The 27,739-nt window shown below is 41.4% G+C and overlaps 6 protein-coding genes across 10 annotated transcripts; 3 read left to right on the forward strand and 3 right to left on the reverse strand.

The window, feature by feature from the left end:
• Window positions 1-5,310: 5,310 nt before the first annotated feature.
• On the forward strand, window positions 5,311-12,363 carry LOC108114105 (putative uncharacterized protein DDB_G0271606). 5 transcript variants are annotated; one of them, XM_017224868.2, is made up of 6 exons: window positions 5,311-5,700; window positions 7,274-7,630; window positions 9,165-9,348; window positions 9,416-9,458; window positions 10,209-11,117; window positions 11,179-12,363. In XM_017224868.2, exons 2-6 carry the CDS (start codon window positions 7,552-7,554, stop codon window positions 11,404-11,406), a joined length of 1,443 nt encoding a protein of 480 aa, XP_017080357.2. In that variant the 5' UTR covers window positions 5,311-5,700; window positions 7,274-7,551; the 3' UTR covers window positions 11,407-12,363. The 5 variants fall into 5 exon arrangements, with proteins under 5 accessions (XP_017080357.2, XP_017080356.2, XP_017080355.2 ...); XM_017224867.2 differs by having other exon boundaries at window positions 5,313-5,583; window positions 7,302-7,630; window positions 9,401-9,458; XM_017224866.2 differs by having other exon boundaries at window positions 5,455-5,583; window positions 9,401-9,458.
• A 50-nt stretch (window positions 12,364-12,413) lies between these two features.
• On the reverse strand, window positions 12,414-18,561 carry LOC108114102 (ATP-dependent RNA helicase DBP2-A). Its single transcript, XM_017224861.2, has 4 exons — window positions 18,432-18,561; window positions 16,815-18,211; window positions 14,246-14,424; window positions 12,414-14,181 (listed from the first exon to the last, which is right to left on the reverse strand). Exons 1-4 carry the CDS (start codon window positions 18,437-18,439, stop codon window positions 13,321-13,323), a joined length of 2,445 nt encoding a protein of 814 aa, XP_017080350.2. The 5' UTR covers window positions 18,440-18,561; the 3' UTR covers window positions 12,414-13,320.
• A 93-nt stretch (window positions 18,562-18,654) lies between these two features.
• On the forward strand, window positions 18,655-19,877 carry LOC108114111. The gene is made up of 2 exons (XM_017224874.2): window positions 18,655-19,315; window positions 19,372-19,877. Exons 1-2 carry the CDS (start codon window positions 19,153-19,155, stop codon window positions 19,875-19,877), a joined length of 669 nt encoding a protein of 222 aa, XP_017080363.2. The 5' UTR covers window positions 18,655-19,152.
• A 7-nt stretch (window positions 19,878-19,884) lies between these two features.
• On the reverse strand, window positions 19,885-21,032 carry LOC108114110 (ubiquinol-cytochrome-c reductase complex assembly factor 1). The gene is made up of 4 exons (XM_017224873.2): window positions 20,889-21,032; window positions 20,588-20,776; window positions 20,277-20,528; window positions 19,885-20,209 (listed from the first exon to the last, which is right to left on the reverse strand). The coding sequence occupies exons 1-4, from the start codon at window positions 20,943-20,945 to the stop codon at window positions 19,928-19,930; spliced, it is 780 nt and encodes a 259-aa protein (XP_017080362.1). The 5' UTR covers window positions 20,946-21,032; the 3' UTR covers window positions 19,885-19,927.
• Window positions 21,033-21,118: 86 nt separating this feature from the next.
• LOC108114109 (SURF1-like protein) lies at window positions 21,119-22,493 on the forward strand. The gene is made up of 4 exons (XM_017224872.2): window positions 21,119-21,558; window positions 21,619-21,740; window positions 21,804-21,998; window positions 22,050-22,493. The coding sequence occupies exons 1-4, from the start codon at window positions 21,355-21,357 to the stop codon at window positions 22,429-22,431; spliced, it is 903 nt and encodes a 300-aa protein (XP_017080361.2). The 5' UTR covers window positions 21,119-21,354; the 3' UTR covers window positions 22,432-22,493.
• LOC108114107 (UDP-glucose 6-dehydrogenase) lies at window positions 22,460-27,739 on the reverse strand. Its single transcript, XM_017224870.2, has 3 exons — window positions 27,508-27,739; window positions 24,763-24,901; window positions 22,460-24,283 (listed from the first exon to the last, which is right to left on the reverse strand). Exons 1-3 carry the CDS (start codon window positions 27,655-27,657, stop codon window positions 23,142-23,144), a joined length of 1,431 nt encoding a protein of 476 aa, XP_017080359.1. The 5' UTR covers window positions 27,658-27,739; the 3' UTR covers window positions 22,460-23,141.

Raw genomic sequence — 27,739 nt, forward strand, 5'->3', positions numbered from 1 at the left:
GAGAGAGACTCTGCTGTCGCCGGTCCAGCAGCAATTAGTATGCGCAGATTGCGATCACTCGGAAGTAATGCTAATTTCCCTTGTCTACCCGGTTACCCAAATGGGTAGGAGTTGCAGGAGGTGGAGGAATGGGTATGCCTGTGTCTTTGCTCCCAGTGGGGCAGATGTGATCGCTGTTTACTCTTCTCTAGAGAAAGTCCAAGGGTTTGCTAAGATTTTTCAGGTTGGAAATAGATAAAATTTCTGAAATTTGTCTTATGATTTCCCCATTTCTTCTCAATTCCTTACCTTTTACAATATCTATTTTGCAAGCCATTTTATCATATTTATCAATATTTGCCAAGTTCAGAGCATTCTTAGGTTTTTATCCCTAAAGTCAAGTCACCTTCCTAGCTTCATCTTTCCCATTCCCAGCTCAGCTTCCTTCTTGAATCCTTTAACCTCGACTAGCCGCTGAGCTAGTTTTTCTAAGCTTTCCGATACTCACTCAAAAAGGCCTGATGCATTGGCCCAGGAGATGTCATTAACATTAGACGCGGAGCAGGTGAATGAATGCAGCTGACAGATGAAGACAGTTGTGGGTTTGGACCAAAGAATAGGGAAGAGGAGTGGCTGGAGGTGGAGTCCATTATGCAGGCAGCTTGTCTGTGCCATTAAGAGCGTTAACAGGAGGACATTAGTATCCTGTAGGCAACACCTGACGCAGCAACGGCAACGGCAACGGCAACTTCAACAAGACGAGGTCAACTTCAGGCAAAGACATGCAAATGCGATTTAGTCAGGCAGGGCAGAGAACGAGAGGGGGGAGGAAAACTGGAGCCACTTGGGTTGCCTTGGAAAATAAGAAAACAACTTTTGTGCGCTAAGCAGATGAAGGACAATTTGCATATAGTCCACGGATGGGAGGACAGCCAGCGAAATCAAAAGCTTTTTAAAGGATATTCTCTATAATTTCACGCTTAAAAGGCGGGGGCCAAGTCCGAATATCCTTAAAACCAGGATGTTTGCTTAGCATCCTGAGGGGAAATTAAAGAAAGAAAGAAAAAGAAGAAGCTACACCCCCATGGTACGAAAGCAGCCGCTGTTTTACCCACGTGCCAAGCGGCTTAAACAGGACTCGTCGACGTCGTCGTCCTTCTTCATCCTGGGACATTTGCATGCGACTTTTAAATCAATTATTGTTAAATATTTATTTCTTGGCAGTCCATTTCGACGGCGTAACAGGGAATTGTCTGCTCGGTGGGCATATTATGCTAACATAAATTACATGATTGATTTCATTCGAAGGGCCGCGGCGGCTCACACACTTTTGTTGGCCTGGCAAAACAATAGGGAAAAAAGTAAACAAAATGCAAATTTACTACAGCTTTTGGCTTGATTAAAAAGCTTAGAAATTAGCATATCATTTGTGCCAGCTATTTGCTGGCATTTAGAAAAATATTGATTGGCTGGGTGGAAGGAGGAAAGGTTTGATATTTTTGCATTTTGATAGAAGACAGGAAGTAGGCCGGCTTTTAGGAGTTAGAAAAGTAAGTAATAGAATTCTTTAGAAGTTTTTAATAACATAAATGCTTAATTTTATAATTTTTATTAAGTATTTTATGTGGGAAACCCCTTTCTTATCTTTAATTTTGATTTTTGTTTCTAAACTTCCCTGAAAACTCATTTCCGAACCCATTTTGGGACCTTCAACTTTTCGCCTCGTCTTTGGCCAACTTTTACCCAACTATATATATTTAGCTACCTTTTGCTCTTTATTTATATATATTATATTCTTTTTTTGTATTTTATTTTTTACTTTGCCTGGACCAAGTCTCCTCAGCTGAGGCAGCAGCGTGTGTTTTGCTCACTGGCGCGTTGACATCGCCATCAAAATGCTTTGACGTGGTTTTTGATTGACAGGAAACTCATAAATAATTCATGTCATTAAATCATGTTACATTTTTTTTCTTCCCCCCCTCCCCAGCTCTCTGGGACGAGCAGTTCAGCTCCTCTGCTTTCGGGTCGGTCCTCTTATACCGCGCCATCCACTAGTTTCCAGCATCTTTACCGTGGACCATTGAAACGAGTTTCATCCAAGGTGGAGAGTTGGACATTTGGGCAGCTCTTCTCTCGGTTTTTATCCAACCTCTTCTTCCGAGGGAGCCTCCTTCTTCTTCTCCACTGCAGTTCTCTAGCAATTAAATGTCAAAAACTGTTTCTCTTCTCGCCTGCTTCTCCGGCTTGTAACTCAATTCAGTTCTTGAGTTTTTCCCTCTTTCTTTTTTTTTAATATTTTTCCTGCTGCGGAAAACTTGAAGAAAATAAGTTTTCAATGAATATAATTATGCAAAGCAGCAGCAGCAGCGGGCAAGTCGCCCTCCACTTGGCTGGACCTTAAGAGGCTCTCAAAGAAAAAAAGGACATTAAAATTATATAAAAGCAGCTTGGCGAAATTTCAATATTTCAGCTACGTTTTCCCCTCATTTCCACGCTGTCATTATATTTTATTATTTCTTGTTTTAATTCCTTGTTTCATCATTTCACAATTTCTGATGTTTTATTTTCTTATCTTTTCTACGCTTTTTCTCTTTTTCTCCGCCTTGTCAATTGTCCTTCGCTGGAAAGTTTTTAATTTTTATCAAAAGATTTCCCGCCTTGCTGCTGTTTTTAATGAAATTTCCTCGCCTTGTCCTGTGTAAAGGATTGGGCGCGGAATCGAAATTTGCATAATTTTTTGTCAGCCATTTTTAATTTGTGATTTTCAGCAGCCGAGTGAGTGTCCTTAAAAAAGTTTCCGCGGGTGTCCTTTTTAATTAAAGATATTTAGGGGCTTAAAAGATGTTTTTCTAGGCCTGGGAAAAAGTCTAAAAAAATATATTAACTTTATTTTAATATTTTTAAAGCCATTAAGACTGTTTTAAGGCAAAGATTATCTTCCCTTAAGATTTCCCAAATATTTAACAGCTTAAATCTTAAATATGTTACTTCCTGATTAGTCATTCTCATTACCCCAAAGTGTTTTCATTAAATATCATTAGATATATCTAGGAATAAGCACCCCTCTTTAAGCCATAACCCGCATTGGTAGCATCTCCTAGCTGGTCTCAATCTGGCAAATCATTTTAATTGCTTTCCCCACCGCACTTGGCCAGCCTCCTCCCTCCTCCAAAAAGGCATCCAGATCAGAGGTTTTAGCCTTTGTTGTTGGCGATTGTGTGCGGCGATAATAATTACACGTCACGCTGCCACGCAATCAAAACATTATTTGTGCAAAATCACGGAACTGAACTGAAGCGGAAGTGATGAAGGACTTATTGGCTGCACGCGTCCGCCGTCGTCCTCCGTCGAGAAGGAAAAAAGTTTAAAAAATATTTGGTTGACTGGCTGACTGGCTGGCTGGCTGGGTGGGCGTAGCGCACCCCATTTGCATTGCACCCAAGTCTCAGGCGACTCCATGGCCATGGCCGTGTTAAATTCAACACAACGCGTGCGGTCACGTGGCTAGCCGACACGCCCACTTTCATGATAGTCACAATCGACAGTCAGTCGAGATTTAAACAAAACGCTTCCACCGCTTCCATCAAACGTCATTCAGGGCCGCGAAACTCCTTTACTTGCCGCCGTCATTGAAAATCGTCATCATCAGCACCAGCAGGGCAACCAAAAAGACTGGGAAAGTGCTGCGGAAAATCGCTGGAAATTATGTAAATTGTTTTTTGTCAATGGTTGGAGTGACTGGCAGAGATCGAAAGGAGTGCGAAAATTTGCCTAAATGCTGGCATGACTTCACAGCAGGTTCAGACTGTGGCAGACAGCGGGAAAAAATGCCAAACAATGTGACAGAAACATATGTTGCCATTATCAGGAGTTAACCAAAGGGACAATCCTTTAGCAAGGATTCTATATAATTCGGGGAAGGATGCTGATTGGTTGGGGAAGCAATTCTGGTTGGTAAAGGTCTTGGGTTTGCAGGAAAATTAAGAGTTTATAAGGAAAATCTAAGCACAAGAAGGTTAATCTTAAGAAGGCAAAACTTGGTCCTGAAAGATTTTTGTTCCAGTTTTTTAGTCTTAATAAGAAATATTTTGACCAAGATATTTCCCCGTTTATTTAGCATCCTTAAAAGCCATTTCCTTTAGCTTTTCCTTTAACCATTAATAAAAGACTGCAAAAGCCAACCCCGTTTTAGCCCAATCCCTCGATCAATGGCTAGATATCATTTCGCATTTGTTAGATATTACTTCCTGTCCGCCATGACCATATACATTTCATATTTTCATTCCCACCAAATCCGAGATAACCCAGCGTTGACCACCCCCTTGAGAAGGCGATATATAGTGGCAATTCCTGACCCCCCTAACCACCCACCCATCGACGACGACGACGACGACGACACACGTCCGTGGCAATAAAAGCGCAAACGTTTCAATTCCGTTGCGGCTGACAAATGCACGGAAAAAATGCCAACGATTCTGCCCCAAAAATATATTATAATGATAAAAAAAAAAGAAAACGAAGGGAAAGCGAGTGAGTGGAAACGAAGGAAAGTTTATCTCGATGCTGTCGAGTGTTTTGATTTGTAACGTTTCTCACTTCATTATTATGCAATAAATAATGCCATCTACATGTCCCGCCGTCTAATGAAATGCAGAAGGGCCGGGGATTCGCAGGGGGTTGGTTCCTGGTCCTGGTCCCGGCTTCTATATCCTTGGACAGAAGTGGAAGTGGAGCGTAACGCTGGTCAGAGAATCATTGCTGTGGAAATTAATGAGGCCTAACATGACAGGGCGCGACTTTTTTGCAAAAATCTTCTTTTTTTTTGGTAAGTAGGGAGGGAATATAAGGACTAGGATTATAAAGATTGGATAAAGATGAGAAGTTATCAATCAAAATTGGTAAGGATAACCAAAGGATTAAGGTATTAGTTATAGGAAACTGATTAGATTAACCTATTGTAAAGATCTATTAGTAAAAAGATATTAAAAAATGATTTAAAGAGTCCCTACCTCTTTTAATCCCCATTTTTAAGGTTTAAAAAATGTTAAAAAAAATGAAACCCAAAACTAAAAAGTTTATTTGTAGCTTAAATAAGGGTTATAATTTCGTATAACACCCCTTATCAACCCCTAAAACCCCAAGAATAGGGGCTGGCCTGACCTCTGGAGGAGCTTTCTGGAGATTCTCAAACAGCTTTCGCGTTGCCAATCAAAGGGAAACTTTCAGCAGCGCCAAACTTAAAGCTTACTTCCCTCCTAAGGGGTAGCTTTAAATGCCACCCCAAAGCTTGCCCTTTGCTGAAAGCTGCCCTGCTATGTGGTAGCATTGAACCCCTGTGCCAAAGCTCCGCCGGAAAACCCACCCCCATTTCGATGGGCACTCACCTTCAGCGCATTCGTTGTGTGTGTGCTGGCATGCCGCACTCGCACACTCTCTCTCTCTCTCTCTACCACTCTCTCTCTCGCGAGGAACTCGCTCTCTTTGGTTCGCCTTTTTTTTTGTGAGTGACACAAAGAGGAGTGTCAGCAGCATAAATTTCATACAAAATTCCACACACTCGCAACGCGTCGCAGATACTTTTCGGCAAAGCAGGAAAAAGCCAGTGTAAATAATTTGAATGCAAGGGAAATCCGAAATGGAAAGTGGCAAAAACAGTTCCTCTTAGTTAGTTATTAGCCAAAAAATGTTGTAAATAAACGGTGAAGTGCGTTTCGTTTAGCGGTAAATCATAGTGTGTATTCGTGTCTGTGTGTGTGTGCGCCTCTGTTCGAATTGGCCAAATGCGCCCAAGTGTTCCCCAATGAGATAAATCAAACAAGTTTCTTGCGGGGCAGCGGCCACCCGAAGAAACGCCATGGGAATGGAAATTAAATTCAAAATCCAAGCAATCATAAATAAAACATAAATTATGTTTAGCTGCCAGTTGGCGCGGCAACAAAAATAATAAAAAAAAAAAAAAAAAATAAAAAAAAAAAAAAAGAAGAGAATGGGAAAAAAAAACGCTGTGAGCCAAGCGGATATATTTTGATTTTTTTTTTATAAATAGAAAAATCAATTTCGCACGCGAAGAGAGAGCTCTCTCTTTTTTGGCGCGCGCCTGTCTGTGTCTGTCTTCCCCCGAAAAACTGGAGCATGTGTGCGTGTGTGTGGCTGGCTCTCCCGTGTCGGTGTCTATTATAATATCCAGTGAGCGAAAGAGCCAGCCAGCCAGCCAGCCGAGAGTGGCCGAGTGAATGCGAGTGCTCCCTCATTCTCTCTTTCTGCGAAAATAATTGAATATAATTCAAGTGTTTTTGTTGCCCACTATTTGTTGTGCTTATTATTGTTATTATTTGTTTAAATTACCAAATAACAACAAATAACATAAACAACTGAAACGCGCGCGTGTTTTACCTTCAAAAGGCATTCGGAATTGCCAATAATACCAACATCAAAATAGAGACAAAACGGCTCTCGAGGAGAGCGAATTCCGAAAGTGCTGCATCCCTGGTCAGAAAAACCCTTTTTATGGGTTTGTCCTGTTTACAAATTGACGCTGCAAATTGAATTTATAGCACGGCCGAAACAAGTGGTTGAGTGCCAGCCAAGGGACCCACTTAATTTCCGTTATAGTCCCCAAAAATCGAATACGGGAAATAACAGTACAGTGGAGCATCTAAAAGTGAACTTTATCGGTATTTTAAAGATACTGTAGCTGCATAGCTTATACTCTCTTAGTCTCTTGCAAGCTTAAAAGTGAAGATCGATAACTTTATAGGAAGTCCTTCTTTAATTTCTAAAATTAGAAAAAAATATTGCCTACTTCTAGGCACTTTCCTTAAAGCTTTTAAGCCTTCACTAGGATCTATGGCAAGAAAATGTTATATTATTAATAAAAATAAAAGTTGATTTCTAAAAATATTTAAATTACAAGATACTAGAGTATTTCGAAAACCCTAAAAAATATTTTAAAATTAAATATTTTATTTCATTGGGTTAAAAACCTCCTTCCCATTTGTTTTCTTCCTCATTACCTAAAAAATTTCACTTGACTTAGCCAAGTTGGCCTGTATTTGGTTTAAACTGGAAATAGGTGGCTGGTTGAGTGGGTGGCTTGGGTGGTATTTTCCCTGAGAAAAACTCACGCACAAATGTATTTCCCCCCGAGGAGCAGTTGTTGCTGTTGCCGCTGCCACTGCTTGAATCTTTCGAAATTGACAGCGGCAATAGAGGCAGCAACAGCAACAGTAATAGCAATAGGAACAGCAATAGCAACAACAACAGCAAATCAAATAAATTAAATTTACACACATAGTTAAATTAGTGAAAATTGAATAAAACAGAAGAAAGAATAGACGAAAGAAACGTAAATAAAAGACGAGAAGCGAGAGGTGGAGAGTGACGAGCGGCAGACAGAGCGGGAGAGCCAACGTGTCGAGCAACAAATTAATAATAAAAAAAAAAGAAGAAAAAATATAACAACAACAGCAACAACAACAACAACAGAAAAAGAAACACAAATTGAAAACAACAACAAAAGCAAAGGCAGCGGCAGCGATTCTGGATTTCTAGAGGCAGCGGCACATTCAAAAGATGGGCTGTGGACAGAGCAAGATACATTTGTATCCCAGGAAATCGAAGAGTAAAGCGAACGGCAAGAAAGGAGGACATGGTGAGTACACAGTCAGGAGAGAGAGTATATATATCCTTTGGGTCCTGAAATTATAAGATCCATATATATGGTGCAGAGAGAGAAACTAGAATTAGGAAGGCTAGCTAGAAGGGCTAGCTATTAGTATGACAAATTTGAGCTCTTTTTTTTATCTATTCAACTTAATACCTTTTCTTTTTTCATTTTTCTCATGTCAAAAGAATCATTTAATCTATCAAATAAACTTTTTATTTCATGTTCTTTGCCTATACATTGATGTTCTTTTTTGCGTGTTCAAAATTGATATTGTTTTGATACATTTTAATGACCCAATCATTTTAAAAGAAAGAAAAAAAACGAAATATGAAAACGATCTACGGAAAATATCAACATTTTCTTCTGTGTTGAGAGGAAAAGAGGAGGAAATACGGGGGAAATGATGAGGAAAAAGTATTGCCTCGCACAACAAAAGCTTACACGCATGACGACATCAATTTGCCTCCAGCTGTGTGTGTGTGTGTGCGTGTGTCTTCGTGTGTCGTGTTGCTAGTGTATATGTGTGTGAGCCACCTGTTTCCACACACAATGAGGACATCATTGATTAATATGTCACCAGCAGTGAAAAAATAGAGGAGAGGTGCGGAAGGAAGAGCAAGGAGAGGCCCAGTTTTAAGGCCATGCATTCACCAAAGTAATAATAAAGGCCTACATTTTAAAGCCCACAGCATTGTCTATATATATACACCAAAATACACACACATACTAACTTGTTTGCTCTTAAGTTTATAAAAAAATGTGAAAACCTAGCCTACATGGCAAACTTTTGACTATGCCCAACCCCTCCTCTCTTTTGTGGTTGTCTGTGGCTGTGTGCGTGTTTCTTGTTGCTGTTTCTGTTTTTTTTTTATATTTTGTGTGTGTATAATTAACTGCTAAAAAGGCAACTTGTTGTTGCATTGGGCGCCGCTTCAAGGGGTGTGGCCTAGGGGGCTGGCCCTCTGTGTGTGTGTGTGTGTAAAAGGGTTAAAGCTAAAAAAGTATAGCATACACAAAGGCGCCATTGTGCCATAAACGACCCAAATTTTTCGTAGGCGCCTAAGCTTTAGTCTCGGTCCTAGATTAATTATTCATAATACTCGGCTCTCTTTGAATTTGCATTAAAATGCATAACGGTTTTTAATTAAATTTATGGGTAGCGGGCCACTTCAAAGAATGGCCCAAGGAAATATTAAGTATACGCAAGACAAGCCGAAGGTTCCGAAACAAGGATTACCCAAGGAAAGAAAGGAGTAAGGAAAGGATGGAAGAAAGAAAGGAAAGAAGAAACCTTAGTTTTTAGAAAGACTGATTTATTTAGTAACAACTAGTTTTTCTCAGTGCCCACATTCCCAGGTCCTAGCATAATTTCTACAAGTGTTTTCTAAGCATTTTTCCTCCATTGCCCGCCCCCTTTACTTACTTGGCTTATTGAAAAACTTTTGCCACTCGCGAAATTGCCCACTCATCTTGACTAATGCTCGAAACTCTTCTTTGGCATTATCCATTTGTCTGGCAGCCGACTCAGATGCCGAAACGGACGAGGACGAAGGCCACATCGAGGATGCCGAGAAGGCACAACAGCGCGACCGCGAGAAGCATGACGAGAGCGAGGAGCTAAGCAATAAGGACATCCAAGACAGTGACGAAGACGTAGCCGTCTCCCTGCTGCGTGCCAAGAACTTGTCTCTGCTCCAAAGCCAGTAAGACATCCCATTGTCCATTTAACCGAAAATAAACACCTCACTTTTCCAGGGAAATATCATCTAGCCAACAGAACTTCTTCCGCATGCTGGACAAGAAGATCGATGAGGTGAGAGATTGTTTACAAAAACAAAACAAGCAGGGATTTTATGATCATAAATTATAAGTATCTAGGGGATTCCCGAAAGCTCTAGTCCATTAAGTTTGAAACTATTTAAGTGCTTTGTTTGTCTGTTTCCAAAAACACAAAACTTCTAAAATAAGAAATATCATAAATTTGAATTCATTGACCTGGAATATATATGTATTGCATCTTAAAAGCACGACTGCCATTAAGGCACCTAATTTATGAATTTAAACATATATATATTTTCATCTTGTCTAAATCTTTGGACAGCCTTTCAACTTATCTTTTTTTGCTAAATAATTTTGCTTAAATGGTCATAATATTGCTATGCAATTGCCTGTTCCTTGATAATAAACAAATGGCTCGCTGCCCAATGATCAGACTACAAATGTACTTAGTATTTGGTTGCGCCAAATCGAAATAGCAAAACCATTTATTTTATGGCCGCTAATTTGTTTTTTTTTTCGAACAAACATGTGAAATACCATTAAAATTAGCGTGTTACCTGTAAATTAGACTTCAAAGAGTTGAGAAAAATATATGCAGAGAAAGAAATATTTATAAGATTGAAGATCAAATTCGGGAATGTTAAAATTTATACATTAATTATTACGAAAGCATGTTAAAAAGCTTTCCTAATTTCATTTGATTACTATACAAAGTTATAATTTGATTACCAAACCCCTTTTTATTCCTGTGTATAAACCTACCTAAAATCATTTCTTCTTTCAGGGTCCCGACTACGACTCGGCCAGCGAGACGGAGATCGCTCTGGAGGAGGCCCGACTGAACGCCCTGCGTCAACATTGGGAGTCCGCCAGCATAACGGCCTCCATCTGCTCCTCAGCCAGCCGTTCGTTGCAGACGACGCCCATACGCCAAGTGCAGGTGCCTCTGAAACAGCCACCCCGTGGCGCTGGCCTGCTGCTACAGCCTTCCAGTGCGGCAGCGGTAACAGCCTCCTCTTCGACGATAGTCACGCTGCCCACGACGGAGTATCTACCTCAGCATGTGCTGGCGGGGCGGCAGCAACAGCAACAGCAGCAGCAACAGGCGGCAGTGCTCTACCAGCAGCAACAACAGCAACTAATCCTGCTGCCACAGTTGGATCCTAATGTTGTCAACACGTCCACGGCGGCAGCAGCGGCACAGCTCGTCCAGCTGCAGCAGCAACATCAACAGCAGCAGCAGCAGCAGCAACAGCAACTCAATCAGCAGCAACAGCAACTCTACCAGCAGCAACAGCAATATCTGCTATCCCTACCCGCCGGAGCCAAGCCGCAGAGCGTGAGTCCAAAGCGCCTGATCTATGGCAGCACCGCTGTAGCTGGTCCGCCGGGCACTACCGCCTGCCCACCGCCGGCACCACCTCCTTCCGTTCAGTATATAGCCGCCGGTTCAAGCGGTGGCTTCCTTAATGGCGCCGGCGCCATTTCCGGAATTGCAGCGGGGCGAGGACCCTTGCAGCTGGCCTACTACGGTGCCGCACCCCCGAGCACTGCCCCTCCGACGGCGACGGCCCTATCCAATGCCCCCGAAACGTACGAACCGCCAACCGCTCCACACAGCCAAATTCAGCAGCAACAGCCACCGCCTCCTCCGCCGGGCGCCTATTACGGCGAGATGATGCACGGTGTACAGGTGAGTTATCTTTGATAAGATATGAGAGTTTCGTTTATGTGACATGCTGGCCTTTTTCCAGGCCGCTCCGGCGGCGGAATACAAGTTCCCGCCGGCCATTAGCGTGCAGCGATTGGCGCCTCAGGTGCAGCGGCAGTTGCGCGAGACGCAGGAACTTATAAAAGACTCGTGCCCGCAGCTGTATGCAGCGGGCTATGGCAGCCCAGGACCACCGATACGCAATCCCAGCAGGAACCCAACTAGAACTAGACCCACCCTGGAGACCCAGTTCTCGCAGGAACTCTCGTGATATCTATATATGTAAACAGCCAGCAGACGTAGGATGCACACCCACGTTCAGACATACACATAAATACAGTTCGTTACAAAAAAAAAACTGCAGCCAAAGATGAAAGCTAAAATTAATCCAAATTAAAAAACAAAAAACAACAACAACAGACAACCCATGACAAAGAAAAAACCAAGAAAAACCAAAAAAAAAAGAAAGAAAATCGAAGAAAATCAATTATGAAATTGTAAAACTGCACTCAATGTTTCAGACCCTCAGAACCCCCCCAGGCGGGCAGACTCCTCGCCCCCTATATGCGTACTACTTACAAAAAAGATGAACAACAACAACAACAACAACTACTAAAAAAAGACCTAAGCGGAGCAACAAATAAAGCATTAAACAAACTACAAGAAATATTCAAGAGGCAGCCAAAGAACCGACTAGGCTAGGGCTATAGGCGAGTGTGTTGGATGAGAAAAAAGCGCAAGGTACATAGATTTAGGAATCGAGTATAAAGTTATAATGCGATATATACATATAGTATATATATATATATGCAAATGCCACAAAAACAAGGATGAGGTTAGAGCCCGAACAAAGCAAACACAAATCATACAAAGTAAAATAATATAAAGTGTAACAAACAAATGACTTCTACATTCTCACGCAATTTTGTTAGTCATAAACAAAAAAAAAAGAAAAGAAAAAACAATCTCATGGTGTAATTTTTTAAACAAATATTTTCCGTCAAATTCTCGAAGTATGATAATGATGATAATGATGATGATGTAACACGTTGATAGAATGTTCGTTGGATATGCAATTAAACGGATGAAGCTGTCTAGTAATATTTGTATAATTTAGTTCTATTTATTATTATGATAATTTTTGATGTATGATAGTTTTTCTTATATGGATATATATATATATATATTTAAAAATGCAAAATAAAAGCAAATCAATTAAGTTTAAAAACTTACCCTGTCTCTTCTCTCTTTGGCACTTACAAAATACTTAATACAAAATTGAACTTCTAATTAATTCCTTTATTTATATCTTGTTATCAATTCATACTTATGGGCTCACATAAAATGGAATTGCATTTTATATATTTTTCAGAAAGTATTTTAGTTGTTGGTTGGTTTTTGTTATTGTGTGAAAAGTATCCAGCTAAGCAATTCATTAGACTAGTCACATAATATGGTTTAAGATGACATTATAATACGCGTTTGATTCTAAGAAATTGACATTGTTCCTTATGTGTTTACATGTGTGTGTGTGTGTCCGATATTGTGAAAAGTGTTCGGGATTAGTTTTTCCCATTTCAGAGTTTTTGTTTTTTTTTTTTTTTAGTGTTTCCTAGTAATCCGATTGAATCTAATCTCTTTTGGCTTGGATTTGGTTGGAGCATTGCAAACATTTCTTTTGCAGTGTATGAATAGATAGGTACAATATTCGAGAATTGTATAAAGAAATCAAATACGCCCTGGGCCGTGGAAATATAAATGCCAACAACATCGATGATGATCGGCACTCGAATGCCCTAACAATTTGACTAAACCAAAAGCTTATCAACTAAATTGGGTTTTTGTTTCTTTGTTTTTTGTTTTGTTTTTCTTCTTTTTTTTTTTTTTTTAAAGGGGAAACATAGAGATTTATCAAATTAAAAGCGTATTTGATTCCAGATTAAACCATATTATATAGCTATGACGTGGGCGGAGGAGATCTACACGAAACGTACACCAACAACGCTCATCGACGACATCTTTCCCTATTGAAGTCTCTCTCTGGACTCGTGATATATAGTTACTTTGTTGTGTACATTTATACGGGTGGTGTACGGATGTGCGTGTAATGTTCGTGTGGGGGAAAAGGAAATTACAGTAGAGTGGGATCTACGATTTGGTAGCCTCTTTTTGAACTATAGAGCCTCTAGTTCTGCACGGGCAGCGGAGGCGGCGGATAGGCAAAGATATCCCCACCGTTCGCCATCATATAGGGAGCCGCCTGCGTGGGTACTGCATACTGAGGGCGGTACGTATTGGCCACCGCCGCTGCTCCTCCGTTCAGCGACACGGTAGCCATACTGGAGGACATCGACGAGTACTGGCCATATGCCTGTGGTGTCTGCATTTGTTGCTGCTGCTGCTGTTGCTGGGGTGTCTGCAACTGTTGCTGCTGGGCCGCCGCCGCCGCCTGCTGTTGGTTCATTGGTGGCGGGGGCATGTTGGCGAAGTTCATGTTGTATGGCGAGAAACGGGAACGCTTCTGATCGATACCATAGTTGGCCGCCGTCATCGCCGCTTGCAGGGTTGCATCGGGCAGCAGATGTTGTTGCTGGGCAGCCTGCGCCTGTTGTTGCTGCTGCTGCTGGTGCTGCGCCTGTGGTGGCACCGATCCTGGACCATTCTGTACCTTGTTGGGTTCAAAGCAAGCGGCATTCGGGTTAAAGCGGGAGAAGGGCACTCCACCGCCTTGCTGTTGCTGCTGTCCCTGGTAGCCGCCACCTCCCTGGCCACGGTAACCTCCCTGTCCGCCCTGATTCGGTGGCGATGTGCGAGGCTTTTGTTCGAATCGTGGCGGTCCACCAGCTCCACCGCCATTGAAAGCACTGCGATTCATGTTGCCACCGGGACCGTTGTTGTTGCGGTAGTTGTTGCCGCCGTTGTAGCCACCACCCATCTGTTGGTTGCGACCCTGATAGCCGTTGCCGCCACGGTAGCCACCCATGCCGCCACCGCGCTTGTTATAACCCCCGCTCATGGCCATGTTCATCAGTTTGGGGTTGATGGTCTGGAAAGGGGAGGAAGACAAGTCTAAGTATATAAGTTCAAGGATAATTAAATGGATAACTAACCTGGTTGGCCTCGCGCAGAACCTGGATCAGGTCATTGGCCTTATTGGCGTTGGAGTGAGTGAACAAAGTGTAGGCTGTGCCGGTGTTATTGGATCGTCCGGTACGTCCAATGCGATGCACGTAGTCCTCAGAGTTCGAAGGATAATCATAGTTGATCACAAACTTGACATCGTCAACGTCTGTTTGATTTCAAATATATTTTTCATTTCGAATTTGAAAATTGAAGAAGTGTGAAAAGAAGCGTTAAAAATATCGAATCGAACCAATATTTCGAAAATAGGAATCTTTCTCAATACTCAGGAACTATTTTAACAAAAACAAAAAACTTATTTGTGTGTGTAGGTGTGTAGAGTGTGTGTCCGTTTCTGTCTCAGTGTGTGTGTGTGTGTCGGTGTTACAATGTAGTATTTAGTGGGTTAATTTAGTTAATAGAACTTAAAATATATTTGATCGAATCGTTGAATGGATTTTGTCGGTGTAATTCAGTTTTTTAATTTATTTATAATTTTTTTTTTTTTTTTTTTTGTTGTATTTTTTGTACTTTGAACAAAAATTTCGCCATCAATACTATTAGCGTATATTAATAACTATACATCTTTGGCAATTAGATATATGTTTTTTCTATACTGCAGAAATGTGGACCTCGACCTTTTCTTCGTCTTATCATATCTTTTCTTTCTTTTTTTTTTTTAATACACAAATCGTAATATAAATGTTTAAGCTTAATGCATACAAGAGACGGCTTGATTAAAATTAATATTATAAATAGATAATATAAAATTAAATGAATGATTTAAGCTTATGATAGAGGGTGCTAGGAAAATCTTAAAGTTTGACTGGGTAAAGAGGTTAGATACGTTGATGGCAAGGATAAGGGATAAGAGGGGTGCGGACATATTGCTATGATTAGGAGAAAGTAAACTAGCCTAGTACTTACCCTGACGATTTAGGGTTAGAAATGGTTTAGTGTTAAGGCTTACGCGGTAGATTCCCTGGAGATCCTGTCCTCGCTATTGGGTCACATGATGGTCGAGATCCCATAGATCTCAGCAATGCTAGAAACTTAAACTCAACCCTCAACTTGTATTTATAGCTTTTATCTTTTTTAACTGCTTTGTGTATATAACTTTTAAACTTTTAACGTTTCTTATTTCTTTCTACTTTTTTTTTGTTTTTAACTTGTTTTGCCATTTTGAAAAATCGAAGTCCATTTCATAAAGTGCTGATGATATTTTTGTTCACACACAAATTTAGGTTTTATACATAGAGTAAGGAGCGACGTAATATAGTATATAGAATACTTTATGATACATAAATAAGCTACAGAAAATTATCATCAGTCAAAAAATTCTTGGGCCGCAAAATGTTTCAATTACTCAAAACATTAGTTACATCATATTATACTACAAACTAAAAAAAAAATATAAAAAATATAGATATACATATATATATTGTTTTACGGCACAGTATTTAATCGTTTTGCCTTGGTTTAAGGGGTTATTTTTTTAAAGTGCACTGAGATTATTTACTTTCGTTTTTTCTTTTTTTTAGATTATTTTGCTGGGCCATTGACTCCTTGACTGACAGTAAGTTGCTTTAATACGATAAGGTTACGCAAAATGTGATTGACGAGACACAACTAAAAACTATGAGCAAGAGAGAGCAACAAACAAACTAAAAGTTAACAACATCATATAACCAGCAATGCATGGAGAACAAACACATTCCCCTCATTATTTGAGACCACACCATTTCTTCGTATTCGGAGTATCATTCAGCAGAAACTAAAGGGATCGAGGGGGAAGCTAAACGGTCCACCAGGAATCGAACCACTCGAATATCATTAAACATAAGCCCATAAAAGTCAGGAAAAATAATAATAATAGAATTTCTTTGGCTTAGGGTTTTAGTTTCGAACATGCAAAGTAATTAACAATCGGTCCTTGTCCGGTTTTCACTTTTACTAACTTACAATGTTTCGATAGCTATTAACCAGTGAAAAGCTCTAAACATATCGCTTGGCTGCCCTCCTTTAAAGATCTTAAAAACTCAACAAAACATTCCTGGAATCAAAAAAATTTCCAAATATTTCCGCAAAACAAATGCAGTTGGGCGAAATGTACTTGTAGAGCTTTTTTACAAAACATTTTTAGTTTAAGCTTTAATCTAAATCATTAAGTTAATAAAATAAAAACAAAAAATGCCGAAGAACGATTCCTTTTATGAAACCCCCAGAATCATTCCACTACCAGAGAAAAGTTCGATTTACTTTTTAAATCAAATCGAAAATGTCATGTGAAATCCGGAACTGACCCGAACCAAAAAAAACCTCCAAAGTTCTGGAAATAGAGCGGAAGAATGGTCGAAGAGGCTGGGCGGTGTTGGCCGATTCATCGCTGACGGATCGCTGAGACCAGACGAACCAGGAAGGCGTCGACGACGAATCACAAAATAATGAATTAAACCCCACGGGATGCTGATTGATCCACAGGCAACAATTGCTTGGTTACGGAGAGAAAAAACAGAAGTTGGCCTCCTTTGGAGGCCCACAAAGGCTACGTTTACTCACCGAGTCCGCGAGCAGCCACATCGGTGGCCACCAGAATAGAGTGCCGGCCATTGCGGAAGCTCGAGAGCACAAAGTCGCGCTCCTGCTGTGACTTATCACCATGGATGGCGCATGCACGCCAACCCTGACGGGAGATATTGCGCGTAATCTCGTCCACACGCTTCTTGGTCTCCACAAAGATGATCGTCTTGGTCTCGTTCTCCGCTGAGATGTCTGTCAACAGTTTGATCAGCTTCATCAACTTCTCGTTCTCATCGCATACGTCCACGATCTGCAGGATATTGTGGTTGGCGCTCAGCGACAGCGATCCAATGTTAACCTGAATATAGTTATTAAGGAACTCTTCGGCCAGCTGGCGAACCTCTTTGGGCCAGGTGGCGGACCACATCAGAACCTGACGGTCTGGGCGGATCTGTTGCATGATCTTCCTAATCTGAGGTTCGAAGCCCATGTCCAGCATACGATCGGCCTCGTCCAGCACCAGATAGGTGCATCTCTTTAGCGAGGTGGTGCCACGCTCGAGGAAATCAATAAGACGGCCAGGTGTAGCGATCACAATCTCCACGCCGCGCTCCAGATCTCTGGCCTGCTGTCCCTTGGGCGCTCCACCAAAGATGCATGTGTTGCGCACATGGGTATTACTACCAAACTCAATGGCCACCTGCTGAATCTGCTGGGCCAGCTCCCTAGTGGGAGCCAGCACCAGGGCGATGGGTCCATCACCGCGCTCCAGGCGCGGCTGGTTGTTAATGTGCACCACCGCTGGCAGGACATAGGCCAGGGTCTTACCCGATCCGGTCTGGGCTACGCCCACCAGATCACGTCCACTCAAGGCGATGGGCCAACCCTGTGCCTGAATGGCCGTTGGCTTGGCAAATCCCTGCTTGCGGATCTCATTCATCACATAATCGGGGAAGCCACCCTCCTCGAATTCAATACTGGGTGTTGGTACCTGATCGCCCTTGATGGTGATCTCATTGCTGGTGAGGAATGTCTCTGTTTCTCCAGGAGTCCGAGCCAGCACCGACTCACAGGGCTTGTAAAAGTTCTTACGGAAGGGAGTGAGATTTACCTCGGACCACACGATCTTGGGCAAATGGGCGCCGTGATTGGAAGAGCGTTGTCCACCGTTCTGACCACCGAAACCATCTTGGTTGCGGGGACCTCCTGGTCCCATGCCAGGAACACCTCCGCCATTGATACGACGCTGTCCACCATTAGAGGGTCCGTGTCCATTGAAGCCGGGATAGGGGGCAGAGCGATTGCGCTGGAACATGCCAGCTCCACCGGGCCCACCGCCTGGAGCACCTCCTCCCATGCGATTTGGCACCATGCCGCCGGCTAGGCCACCACCACCTCCACCGCCGCCGCCGTAGGCGTTAACCTGTCCATTGTACCTAAAACGAGCGTTTTGCGCCATGTAATTAGAATTTTGAGCCTTTTGATGCGAATCCAAAATGTTTAAATTTACACAAAACGATCTTTTTTATGTAATTTTCATTTTTTACTGCCATTTTGAATTTATTGATTTTCGACACTTGGCCCCAGGCCGCATGGCCACTAGGATTTTGTTTAAAAAAAAGGGACTTTTCATTGGAAAAGTGTTTCTGGACTTACATGTTCATTGCTGATGTGCTGCAAGTGGTTGAATATCTATCCAAATTATAGTCTTTCGGGCACTTTTAACAATTTTTCACTCCACAATTTTTTTTCAATACGTCTATTTTCTACGTCATATACATATATCGATACTCGATAGAAGAACATCGACTCTTTAACAAGTATTGAAAATATAACTATCGTCGGTGGTCCATCCATACTATATGAAACATATGTTTCTCGATAGTCACTTGTTAACTTCAGCACAACGCCAAATAAAAATTATGAAAAGAAGATTTGTATTTTTATATTTATATAAAAAGACTAGAGTATATTAAAGAAACTAAGAGTGTCATTTATATTAGGCCGCGATATTTGTTTAATCCTATCGAAAATACCTGTCAATAAGATTAGTGTTGGATAATGGCTGTCTTGGCTATTGACGGTCACACCATGACACACAGTGATCTCTCAAAATCATAAAATATTAAATAAGTGGAATAGTTGAAAATAATACATCAATGTCTTATTATTTGCTTTGGAGTATAAAGTTTAAAAAGATATTTCTTTCATAAATGTTAAACCAATTTTTTCATAAATTTTGCACACAATTACAACACCGGATAAGGCAGAGTGGCTCACTTAATCGACTGCTTACTGTACTTCATAAAGTAAACAAACATGGCTCAAACAAGGGAATAATAAAATTTATTTGAACCGCAAGAAATTTTTAGACAAAATGCGCACCAGCTACAAGAAGAATAGACCCTTCGATTTCAAGCTGATAGATCTGGTGGAACCGAATCCAGTGCTTTACAAGAGATCTGGACTCTCGAATTACGATGCCATGAAGGCAAAAACTGATATTTGGGCAAGGATAGCTGAGATGATGGGCTGTGATGGTATGTCAATTCTAAAATCCATTAGTTTTATAAATTTAAAGTAACACAATCCACAGTGGACTTCTGCTTGATGCGTTGGAACAACCTCCACTACCAATTTCGAAAGGAGTTTCGCCGAGCGGATACCAGTGGTTCCACTTGGCCATACTTGGAACGTCTTCGATTTCTGGCCGATAATCAACCGCCATCCAGGACGAAGAGCAAGGCGAAGGCAAAGGATTCTCCTGGAAAACCGGATGACACGAGTAAAGAAGAAACTCCCGTGCAGTTCCTTTGGGAGACCTACGAAGATGGTGAAGATCCGCAACAATCCAGTACCTTCATAATAGAGGAGGTTATCGAGGAGCCCAGCGAGCAGATAATTCAAGAGGAAATAATCTACGAAGACCAGGAATCAGCGGAGATACTCTCACCTAGAACTAGCTTCCTCCAGATGGACAAGGTCCTTGCCGAGCTCAAGGAACCCCACCGAAAACGAGCGGAGCGAAGAATCACAGCCTTTCTGCTCAAGTGCCAACTTCGTGCCTTGAGTAATCAGTCCGTGGAAGACCTTAAAATATAACTTATACTTCACATACTCTCAACTTTATTAAAAAACAAAAGAAACTAAAATTAAACCTTGCACTTGTCCAGATCCACCCAGGCCACCTTGGGTTTAATGATGAACTGATCGCGCGGTAAACTGTCCAGCATGGCGGCCTGTTGGCGTACGTACTTGACCAGTCTCTCGATCTGCACATAATCATCGCAGTTCATTTCAAAAAACCGACGCCACAAGGAGCAGGCCAACACCCGATCGTCAGACATAATGCCTTCGTCGTAGGCGATGAGAGCTGCTTGGAACTGCTCGGATAATGTCTCGATCTGCTGACGGGTGCGTGAAGGGTTGTGGGCCTGGTGGGAATCAAGGAGACACCATTAGAATTAAGAAAACAATACTAACATTAAGCTAAAAACGTACTCCCAACTTTTTGGCGCGTGTATTGACATCTCCCCACATTGCCTCCACGATGCAGTTGCGCAGGAAGCGTCCATCTTCGCCCGTTTCTGATCCTTCGGCCATTGAGCGCATCAGCAGGAGCCAAACGTGGAGTTCCGTAACCAAAAACCAGGAATTAAATGTATTTGGCAGATTGAAATCGCGGAAGAAAGCCACATAGTTGATCTTATCGGCCACACTTTCGTAAAGGAGATGACTGGTTACCTTAAGGCGCTGAAATGGAATACTTTTGATAAATATAAATGACATTGGGATACTAATTATTCACCTACCGCTTTTGTATTTGGTGTAAAGCCCACTTTATTAAGCACTCTCTTTAGAATTCCTTCTTCTGTGGGTGTACCTGTGCCAGGTTTTGTTTTATTAGGACTATCAACAACACCGGTAGAAGAACACAAGCGGCAGGACTGCTCAAATACTCCCAGTATTGCTGGAGTCTGTTTACTTGGCTGTTGGGTTACCTAAAATATAATAAATTTAAAAAGATACACCCGTTTATATAAGAGTTGCAGGCGGTGCATTCTAACGCCTGTTTTATGAGTAAATGCTGTGTTTCTATTGTTTTAACCATACCCGTGCGGTTCTGACCATGCCGCTGGCCAGTCTTGCAACTGCACGAGTGCACTGCATTTTTAATAGGTTTCTAAATTTACTAAAACAAAATCTTAAAAAAACCAATTGCACGCGACAACAGTCCAAAAACAGCTGATTCTAACAGGGCTGCCAACTTTCCGTTAAATTGATGTGAACAGAGCTCTGCTTACATTTGAGTAACATTTTAGTAAAAAGTTAAAAATTAGGTTAAGCTGTTATTATTTTTTAGTGAACATTAGAAAATTTTACTTCGTATATTTGTCCCACCTAAGTTTACTTAAGTTTTAATTCATAAAATCGAGAAAAGCGGCGTATCCTAACATAGTATGACCGCATGTAATGCTTTACGTTCATAACAGCATTACACGGTCCTACATCCAACTTCCAATTGGAAATGTAAATAAATAAACATATAGAACAAAATTAGGATAAAATAATAATAAACATGCTGCGTTTGGGATCTCAAATGTGCCGGAAAGTTGCCTTCAACATGCAGACAGTATCCCGAATACCAGGCAGCAGGAATACACAAAAACTGGTGACTAGAAAGATGACACAACAGCGATCGCCGGTGGACTGGACAACAAGTATTCCCAATAAGGCGGCAAAGGACAAGGAAAAGATTGCTCCTTTGGGATGGTTCCTCCTGGTGGGTTAAAATGTGTTCCTTAATATATATATATAAATACTCAATATCCCTCTCCCTCAGCTTATTCCCGCCACTACTTTTGGCTTGGGCTGCTGGCAAGTGAAGCGCAAGATATGGAAGGAGCAGTTGATCAAGGATCTTAATAAGCAACTAAGCACGGCTCCTGTGGCTTTACCAGAAGAGTAGGTTTCATAACCACTTCTTATATATGTTTATTCCCTTGCTAAAGTTAGCATTTCCTGCAGTCTCAGTGACTTAACCCAAATGGAGTACCGTCTGGTCAAAATCCGCGGACGTTTCCTTCATGAAAAAGAGATGAGAATGGGTCCAAGATCACTCATACGACCCGATGGTGTAGAGACTCAAGGAGGACTCTTCTCACAGAGGGATTCAGGCAATGGTTACCTAATAGTGACCCCTTTTCAGCTGGCGGATAGAGAGTAAGTTTTTCTAAGGGTAATCCATTATAATCCTAACCAAAATTTCCACAGCGACATAGTCCTTGTGAATCGAGGGTGGGTATCCCGCAAACAAGTGGAGCCGGAAACGCGTTCTTTGGGTCAACAGCAAGCAGAGGTCGAACTTACAGCTGTGGTGCGCAAGGGAGAAGCCCGTCCTCAGTTCACACCTGACCACAAAGGCAATATCTACCTTTATCGCGATCTGCCACGGATGTGTGCCTCTACAGGAGCTGCTCCCGTATTTCTAGATGCGGTCTATGATCCCCATGCAGCTAATAATGGTCCAATTGGTGGCCAGACCCGAGTTACCCTTCGAAATGACCATCTGTCGTATCTTGTGACCTGGTTTAGCTTATCGGCGGCCACATCCTTCCTTTGGTACCGTCAAATAGTCAAGAGGATTCCCTTCTAAAGGGCCCCAAAAATCAAACAAACTGTTGTTATTTTTATAAAATTTACATGTTCTCGTGTAAATGCTGATTTTTATTGACCCACAGCAGGAGAGGATTGACCTGCCAGGGCTTATATTGCAACTGCCGAACCTCGAGGGGCGGATCGACACGGGAATAGGAATATGAATACAAATACGGTTTGGGGTTTCCCCTTCGGGTGTGCCTAGCTCAATACTTTAACTATTTAAAAACACTCACGTTAGGCTGGGTCGATATTGGGAAAACTTTAAAATTGTTGGATGAATCTGTAGAAAATTCGATATTAAATTATAAAGTTTTGCTTTTCTAATTATATACAGAAAAAAATAGTTACTAAATACTTTTTACTTTCATTTGAAATTCATATAAAGAAATACATTATTTCAATTTCTATTCTCCTTACTTCATGGAATATGACCAAGTCAATTGATAATTTTTTTCTGACAAACCTTTTTTTATACTTTAACTTAAGCAAGGTCAAACTGATAGTATAACTATAAGGTCCAAGATTTCATCTCAGAATCATCCATAGATAACTTTCCAACCTAACGTATCTTCGTCCATTGAATCGACCCACTCTAACACACTCAGATACAGAACAAGATACGCATATTTACAATTTAGTCTCGCAAATACTGGAAATTTCGCCAACTTTAAGTGTAAATGCCATCACATCCGTCGCCCGACGCGCCTAAAGCTGCGGCACAATGCCCCAGGATCGGAGCAGACCAGTGCGCTGGTACTTCTTGCCGATGGTCTGCACATGGAAACCAATCTGCTGCAAACGTTCATGATCGAGGATCTTGCGGCCATCGAAGATGTAAGCCGGTTTCATCATTGATTGGTATATGCGCTTAAAGTCCAGGTCCACAAACTCATCCCACTCCGTGCAGATGACCAAGGCATGGGTGGCTCGAACGGCACTGTAGGGGTCACTGTGGATCTGCACGGCCTTCTTTACCTTCTCCGGGGACTCTGTGACACTAGGATGCGTGAGGTCGTCAATGATCTGTTCGGGTTCTACTTTTGGATCGTAGATGTCTAGGGCGGCACCTTCCTCCAGTAGTGTTTGGCATACAGTTATGGCGGCAGTCTCACGGGTATCACCCGTGTTCTTCTTGAAGGCAAAGCCCAAGATGGCTATCCTCTTGTCCGACACTGTATTAAAAAGACTCTCGATGATCTTCTGGGAGAATCGTCGCTTCTGATACTCGTTCATATCGATCACCTGCTGCCAGTACGCAGCAACCTCTGGCAGGTTGAGGTTTTCGCATATGTAGATCAGGTTTAGGATGTCCTTCTGGAAGCAACTGCCACCGAAGCCCACGGACGCCTGCAGGAACTTGGAACCGATGCGGGAATCCAGACCCACGGCCCTCGCCACCTCGGAGACATCTGCTCCAGTGGCTTCGCACACCGCCGACAGTGAATTAATGCTGGAGATCCGCTGGGCCAAGAAAGCATTTGCAGCCAATTTGGACAACTCACTGCTCCACGTATTGGTTGTAAGTATATTCTGCTTGGGTATCCAGTGCTCATAGATCCACGACAGCTTCTCCACCGCCTGATGGCCCTCGGGTGTCTCTTCGCCACCAATAAGCACGCGATCAGCGTTCAGCAGGTCATTAATGGCAGTGCCCTCAGCCAGAAACTCTGGGTTGGACAGGATGTCGTAGTGAATACCAGGCTTCTGATTAGCACGGAGTATGTGCATTATGCTTTCCGCCGCCCGCACTGGCACTGTACTCTTCTCCACCACAATCTTGTTGGACTGGGCGATCTCTGCAATCATTCGGGCTGCACTTTCCACGTACTTCAGGTCCGCCGCTCGACCTGATGATAGGAAATGGGGAATTTAATATTTGATCATAAAAGCGATGACTGAATAAGTTAAAATCAATAAATTTTTAATTACTGGAGCTTTTTAATTTTCCTTAACCTTGCAGTTTGCCGAGTTTTATATATTAATAACATTACTAATTAATATGATTTTTATGATAATCATTATCAATCGATTTCTGATTAATTCCCACTTCTAATATTTTTCGTAGAATTTAAAATGACTCTTATATTATTTTTAGCTTTATTTAGGTCTGATCTTTGCTAAAAATAAGTGCATTTAATGCATTAATGACAACTTTAACTACGTTTTTATAGACTTTTATTAGTTAGCAAGGTCGTAGTTAGTTAGTACCACACCTAACAGTTTTTTCTATTGTCCATTTTGTGTAAACAAATGGTCAATAAGTATTACCTACAACTATACTCCAACTCCACTAACATTAGTTAATATTTGCTTAGTTAGTACTCACCCTTGCCATTGCCGCAGGTTTTTGTGGGCGTGTTAACCGAGATGAAGATGAGATCCGCCTCCTTGATGGCCGTCTCAATGTCCGTGGAGAAGAATAGATTCACATTGCGGCACTTCTTCACCACCTCGTCCAAACCAGGCTAAAATAAAGAACAGACATGGCTTATTAACAAATTTTTCAAATTATTCTCCTTTTTGTTGGCCTAGTTTTTTTTTTTTTATTATTATTATATTTGTAATGCCAATCACGACCCACTCCCAAAGCTGAGCAGTTGGTGACGTTCCTATATTATCAGCCGATAAGATTATACCCCTTCTGGAAATATATATACGTGGATCTTATCCGAACCATTTTCCTATGAAAGCTATCTACCAATTAGCCACGCTATGGTTCTGTTTACGTGCTAAAGTAACACTTTAAGTGGTCCACTTTTAAACGTTTAGTGATTAATTTAAAAAATATAGGATAGGGTTCTCCCATGACTACCCACGCTTATGCAATATTCACACGAATTCTTAATTCCCCCTTCTCATTCAACGATTGCCAGACTTATTTCCGTTTCTGATATGATTTGAATGTTCATTGAACTCGTTTTGGGAACACAGTCAAAATTTGCATACGTATTTTTATGGATTTCTCGGAGGCAGGTGTTAATATCTGTCTTTTTGGGATTTCTTTTGAAAGATAAAAGAGTTCGCTATAAAACAAATGCTCATCTATCTGTGAGTCTGATTAATCGACAGAGACAAGATAAAAGCAGAGAGAAAGATGTTATTTAAGGGCAGTTTCTAAAAATATATGACCAGTTCTGCTGTCGTTGATATGACTGATAAGTTTTTGCGATGTTTTGAAAAATGAATGAAACGTTAATGAGTACACCAAGTAGGAAATGTTGGAAACAAACGCATGGCAAAAAAAAAGTGTCAATTGCCAATTGTGCAAATACTAAACAAGAGGATGTTGTTTACAAGGCCGACATGATATTTTCACCAATTGCATTTCAAAACTCCAAGTCATGACCACGCTCTTTGCTGGTGGTGATGCAATCTTGCTAAGTGAACATCAATAATAAGAATGGAATGCCTTGCTAGACAGCTTCTGTCGGTACAACCGCACTCAGTGTCTTGTTCTTCTATCTGTGCATAATATAAATATCTATTACAGTTCACCTTCTTTAAGTGCAACTTATCTTAATAGTTTCACTTTTGACAGTTTGTAGGTAAAGAAATTAGTTTTCTAGACAATTATGATCTTTGGTAAAGTCAAAGAAGTTTGTTTCTTTACAGTAAATCTAGTAATTTATGAAGTATACAATGCAAAAAGCAGATAAACTTGAGCTAAAAATATACAAAACAATCTTCTAATGGTAAAAAGAAAAAGAAGAACTGATGATAAAAAAAAAATACTATGAAGGAAAACCGCTAATGGGCATTACCGATAGTAAAAACTCAATAAATCCAACAAAGCAAAGCCAAAATTCGGCCAGATAGTGGTAGGTTCGAGTCATGAATGTTAGACTGTGTTTGGGTAATAGTATATATATATATTTTTGCGTTATTTCCCCAGAGATACTGAGTGTTTGCCGAGAACGTGGGTAATTGGACAATTTCCAAGTAATGTGCTCCCGCTTAACCCAAAAAGCACCCTGCCCAGTGAGCTTATCTCCGCCAGAGACTTTGTTTTGGCGCAGACCCGATAAGAAGTGCTGGGAGCTGGCTATATGGTAAAGAGCATATAGAATGGGGGCAGACGGAAGTTGGGACGGAAATGCGACAGTAACAAAATGGAAAAATAAAAAGAGAAATACATTGTATGTGACGTGCTAAATTCTGCCGGCAATCCGCTTGCACCTTATGGCTTCGTGGCGGATTTTCTATAGTATTTAGAATCGAGGACTGGTCGGCATTATGGTCACGCAGTCTGGAAAGTAAAATCGATTCCCACGCTTGTTTTCTGTCTCGAATCATATTTCAGCAATCATTCGGCTATACGGGCTTTTTATCGTTTGTTTTTAAATGACTAATGGCCGTAACACGAGGACTGACCATTGACCTTGTTTTGGGCCAAGTGCGTTAAGCACCTGAGAGTCTAGTAAAATGCCAAACACGCACTGATGTTCAAGTAAAGACTATACAGAGAGAGAAATTGGAAGCCCATAAGTGGCAGTTGCAAAAAATGAATCTTATATGTAAAAAGCAAATTGTAAAAGGATAAAGGTAAGCAAGGCATCCTTTAGTAACATAAAAGGATCCTAAGAAATGTCTATACCAAGAGGAAGGATAAATTTTAGTTGATTTTAAAGTTCCAAATAAAATAAAAATTCCTTCGAGCGAATATATCCGACAACCTACTTATATTTTTAGATGTAAATCTATCCCTAGATATTTTCTTTCTACAAAAATCACTGACTAGATCTAACATTTTCTGTGTGCATGGGAACTGGTTTATTTTCAAGAAGAATGGGCGGGGGTATGGGGTTTCACCGACTTGGGCATGAGCGGTCATCGACGTTTTGAGTTCTTCTCGATGGATCTCGAGATTGATTGATGTTTTGTTTGTTTAGGATTAGTGGAAACCCAAAAAATAAGAGAATTGCAAGGCCAAGGCGTGAGCACACACACTACTGCAATACCTATCGTTCTCTCTCCCTTTTACACAAGCACACACAAACCCATACTAATGGAAGCACTTCCTATGTACATACAAACGTGAGTAGAAATAATAATACAACAAAAAACAACGAACCTCGTAAATGGGTAATTTATCCGAATTCCACTGGGCAATCCGCTCGGAGCTCTTGTCCACTAGGGTTATCACGATATCGGGGCATTTGAGCGCCATAACCGCGCAAGTGGGACCACCGACATATCCAGCGCCAATGCAGCAGACCTTCATAATTGCACCGCTTTTCGTTGTTTCTGTTTTGTTTTGCTGTTACTATTCGGCTTTGCTTTTCCTTCCCGTTCTCTTCTCTTCC

This window comes from Drosophila eugracilis, unplaced genomic scaffold (genome assembly GCF_018153835.1).
Source record: "Drosophila eugracilis isolate 14026-0451.02 unplaced genomic scaffold, ASM1815383v1 contig_2154, whole genome shotgun sequence".
Taxonomy (NCBI): Eukaryota; Metazoa; Arthropoda; class Insecta; order Diptera; family Drosophilidae; genus Drosophila; species Drosophila eugracilis.

Coding starts and splice junctions, on each gene's coding strand:
- LOC108114109 (XM_017224872.2), top strand. CDS start 21,355: ATGCTGCGTTTGGGATCTCAAATGTGCCGGAAAGTTGCCTTCAACATG. Junction 21,559..21,618: donor CTTTGGGATGGTTCCTCCTG/GTGGGTTAAAAT, acceptor CCTCTCCCTCAG/CTTATTCCCGCCACTACTTT. Junction 21,999..22,049: donor TTTCAGCTGGCGGATAGAGA/GTAAGTTTTTCT, acceptor AAATTTCCACAG/CGACATAGTCCTTGTGAATC.
- LOC108114107 (XM_017224870.2), bottom strand. CDS start 27,657: ATGAAGGTCTGCTGCATTGGCGCTGGATATGTCGGTGGTCCCACTTGC. Junction 24,902..27,507: donor ATAAATTACCCATTTACGAG/GTTCGTTGTTTT, acceptor TCTTTATTTTAG/CCTGGTTTGGACGAGGTGGT. Junction 24,284..24,762: donor AACCTGCGGCAATGGCAAGG/GTGAGTACTAAC, acceptor TCCTATCATCAG/GTCGAGCGGCGGACCTGAAG.
- LOC108114102 (XM_017224861.2), bottom strand. Junction 14,425..16,814: donor TGTGGCTGCTCGCGGACTCG/GTGAGTAAACGT, acceptor GAAATCAAACAG/ACGTTGACGATGTCAAGTTT. Junction 14,182..14,245: donor TTCTGCGCGAGGCCAACCAG/GTTAGTTATCCA, acceptor TCCCCTTTCCAG/ACCATCAACCCCAAACTGAT.
- LOC108114111 (XM_017224874.2), top strand. CDS start 19,153: ATGCGCACCAGCTACAAGAAGAATAGACCCTTCGATTTCAAGCTGATA. Junction 19,316..19,371: donor TGAGATGATGGGCTGTGATG/GTATGTCAATTC, acceptor CACAATCCACAG/TGGACTTCTGCTTGATGCGT.
- LOC108114110 (XM_017224873.2), bottom strand. CDS start 20,945: ATGCAGTGCACTCGTGCAGTTGCAAGACTGGCCAGCGGCATGGTCAGA. Junction 20,529..20,587: donor TTACACCAAATACAAAAGCG/GTAGGTGAATAA, acceptor ATTCCATTTCAG/CGCCTTAAGGTAACCAGTCA. Junction 20,210..20,276: donor CACGCGCCAAAAAGTTGGGA/GTACGTTTTTAG, acceptor GATTCCCACCAG/GCCCACAACCCTTCACGCAC.
- LOC108114105 (XM_017224867.2), top strand. CDS start 7,552: ATGGGCTGTGGACAGAGCAAGATACATTTGTATCCCAGGAAATCGAAG. Junction 7,631..9,164: donor CGGCAAGAAAGGAGGACATG/GTGAGTACACAG, acceptor TTTGTCTGGCAG/CCGACTCAGATGCCGAAACG. Junction 9,459..10,208: donor TGGACAAGAAGATCGATGAG/GTGAGAGATTGT, acceptor TTCTTCTTTCAG/GGTCCCGACTACGACTCGGC.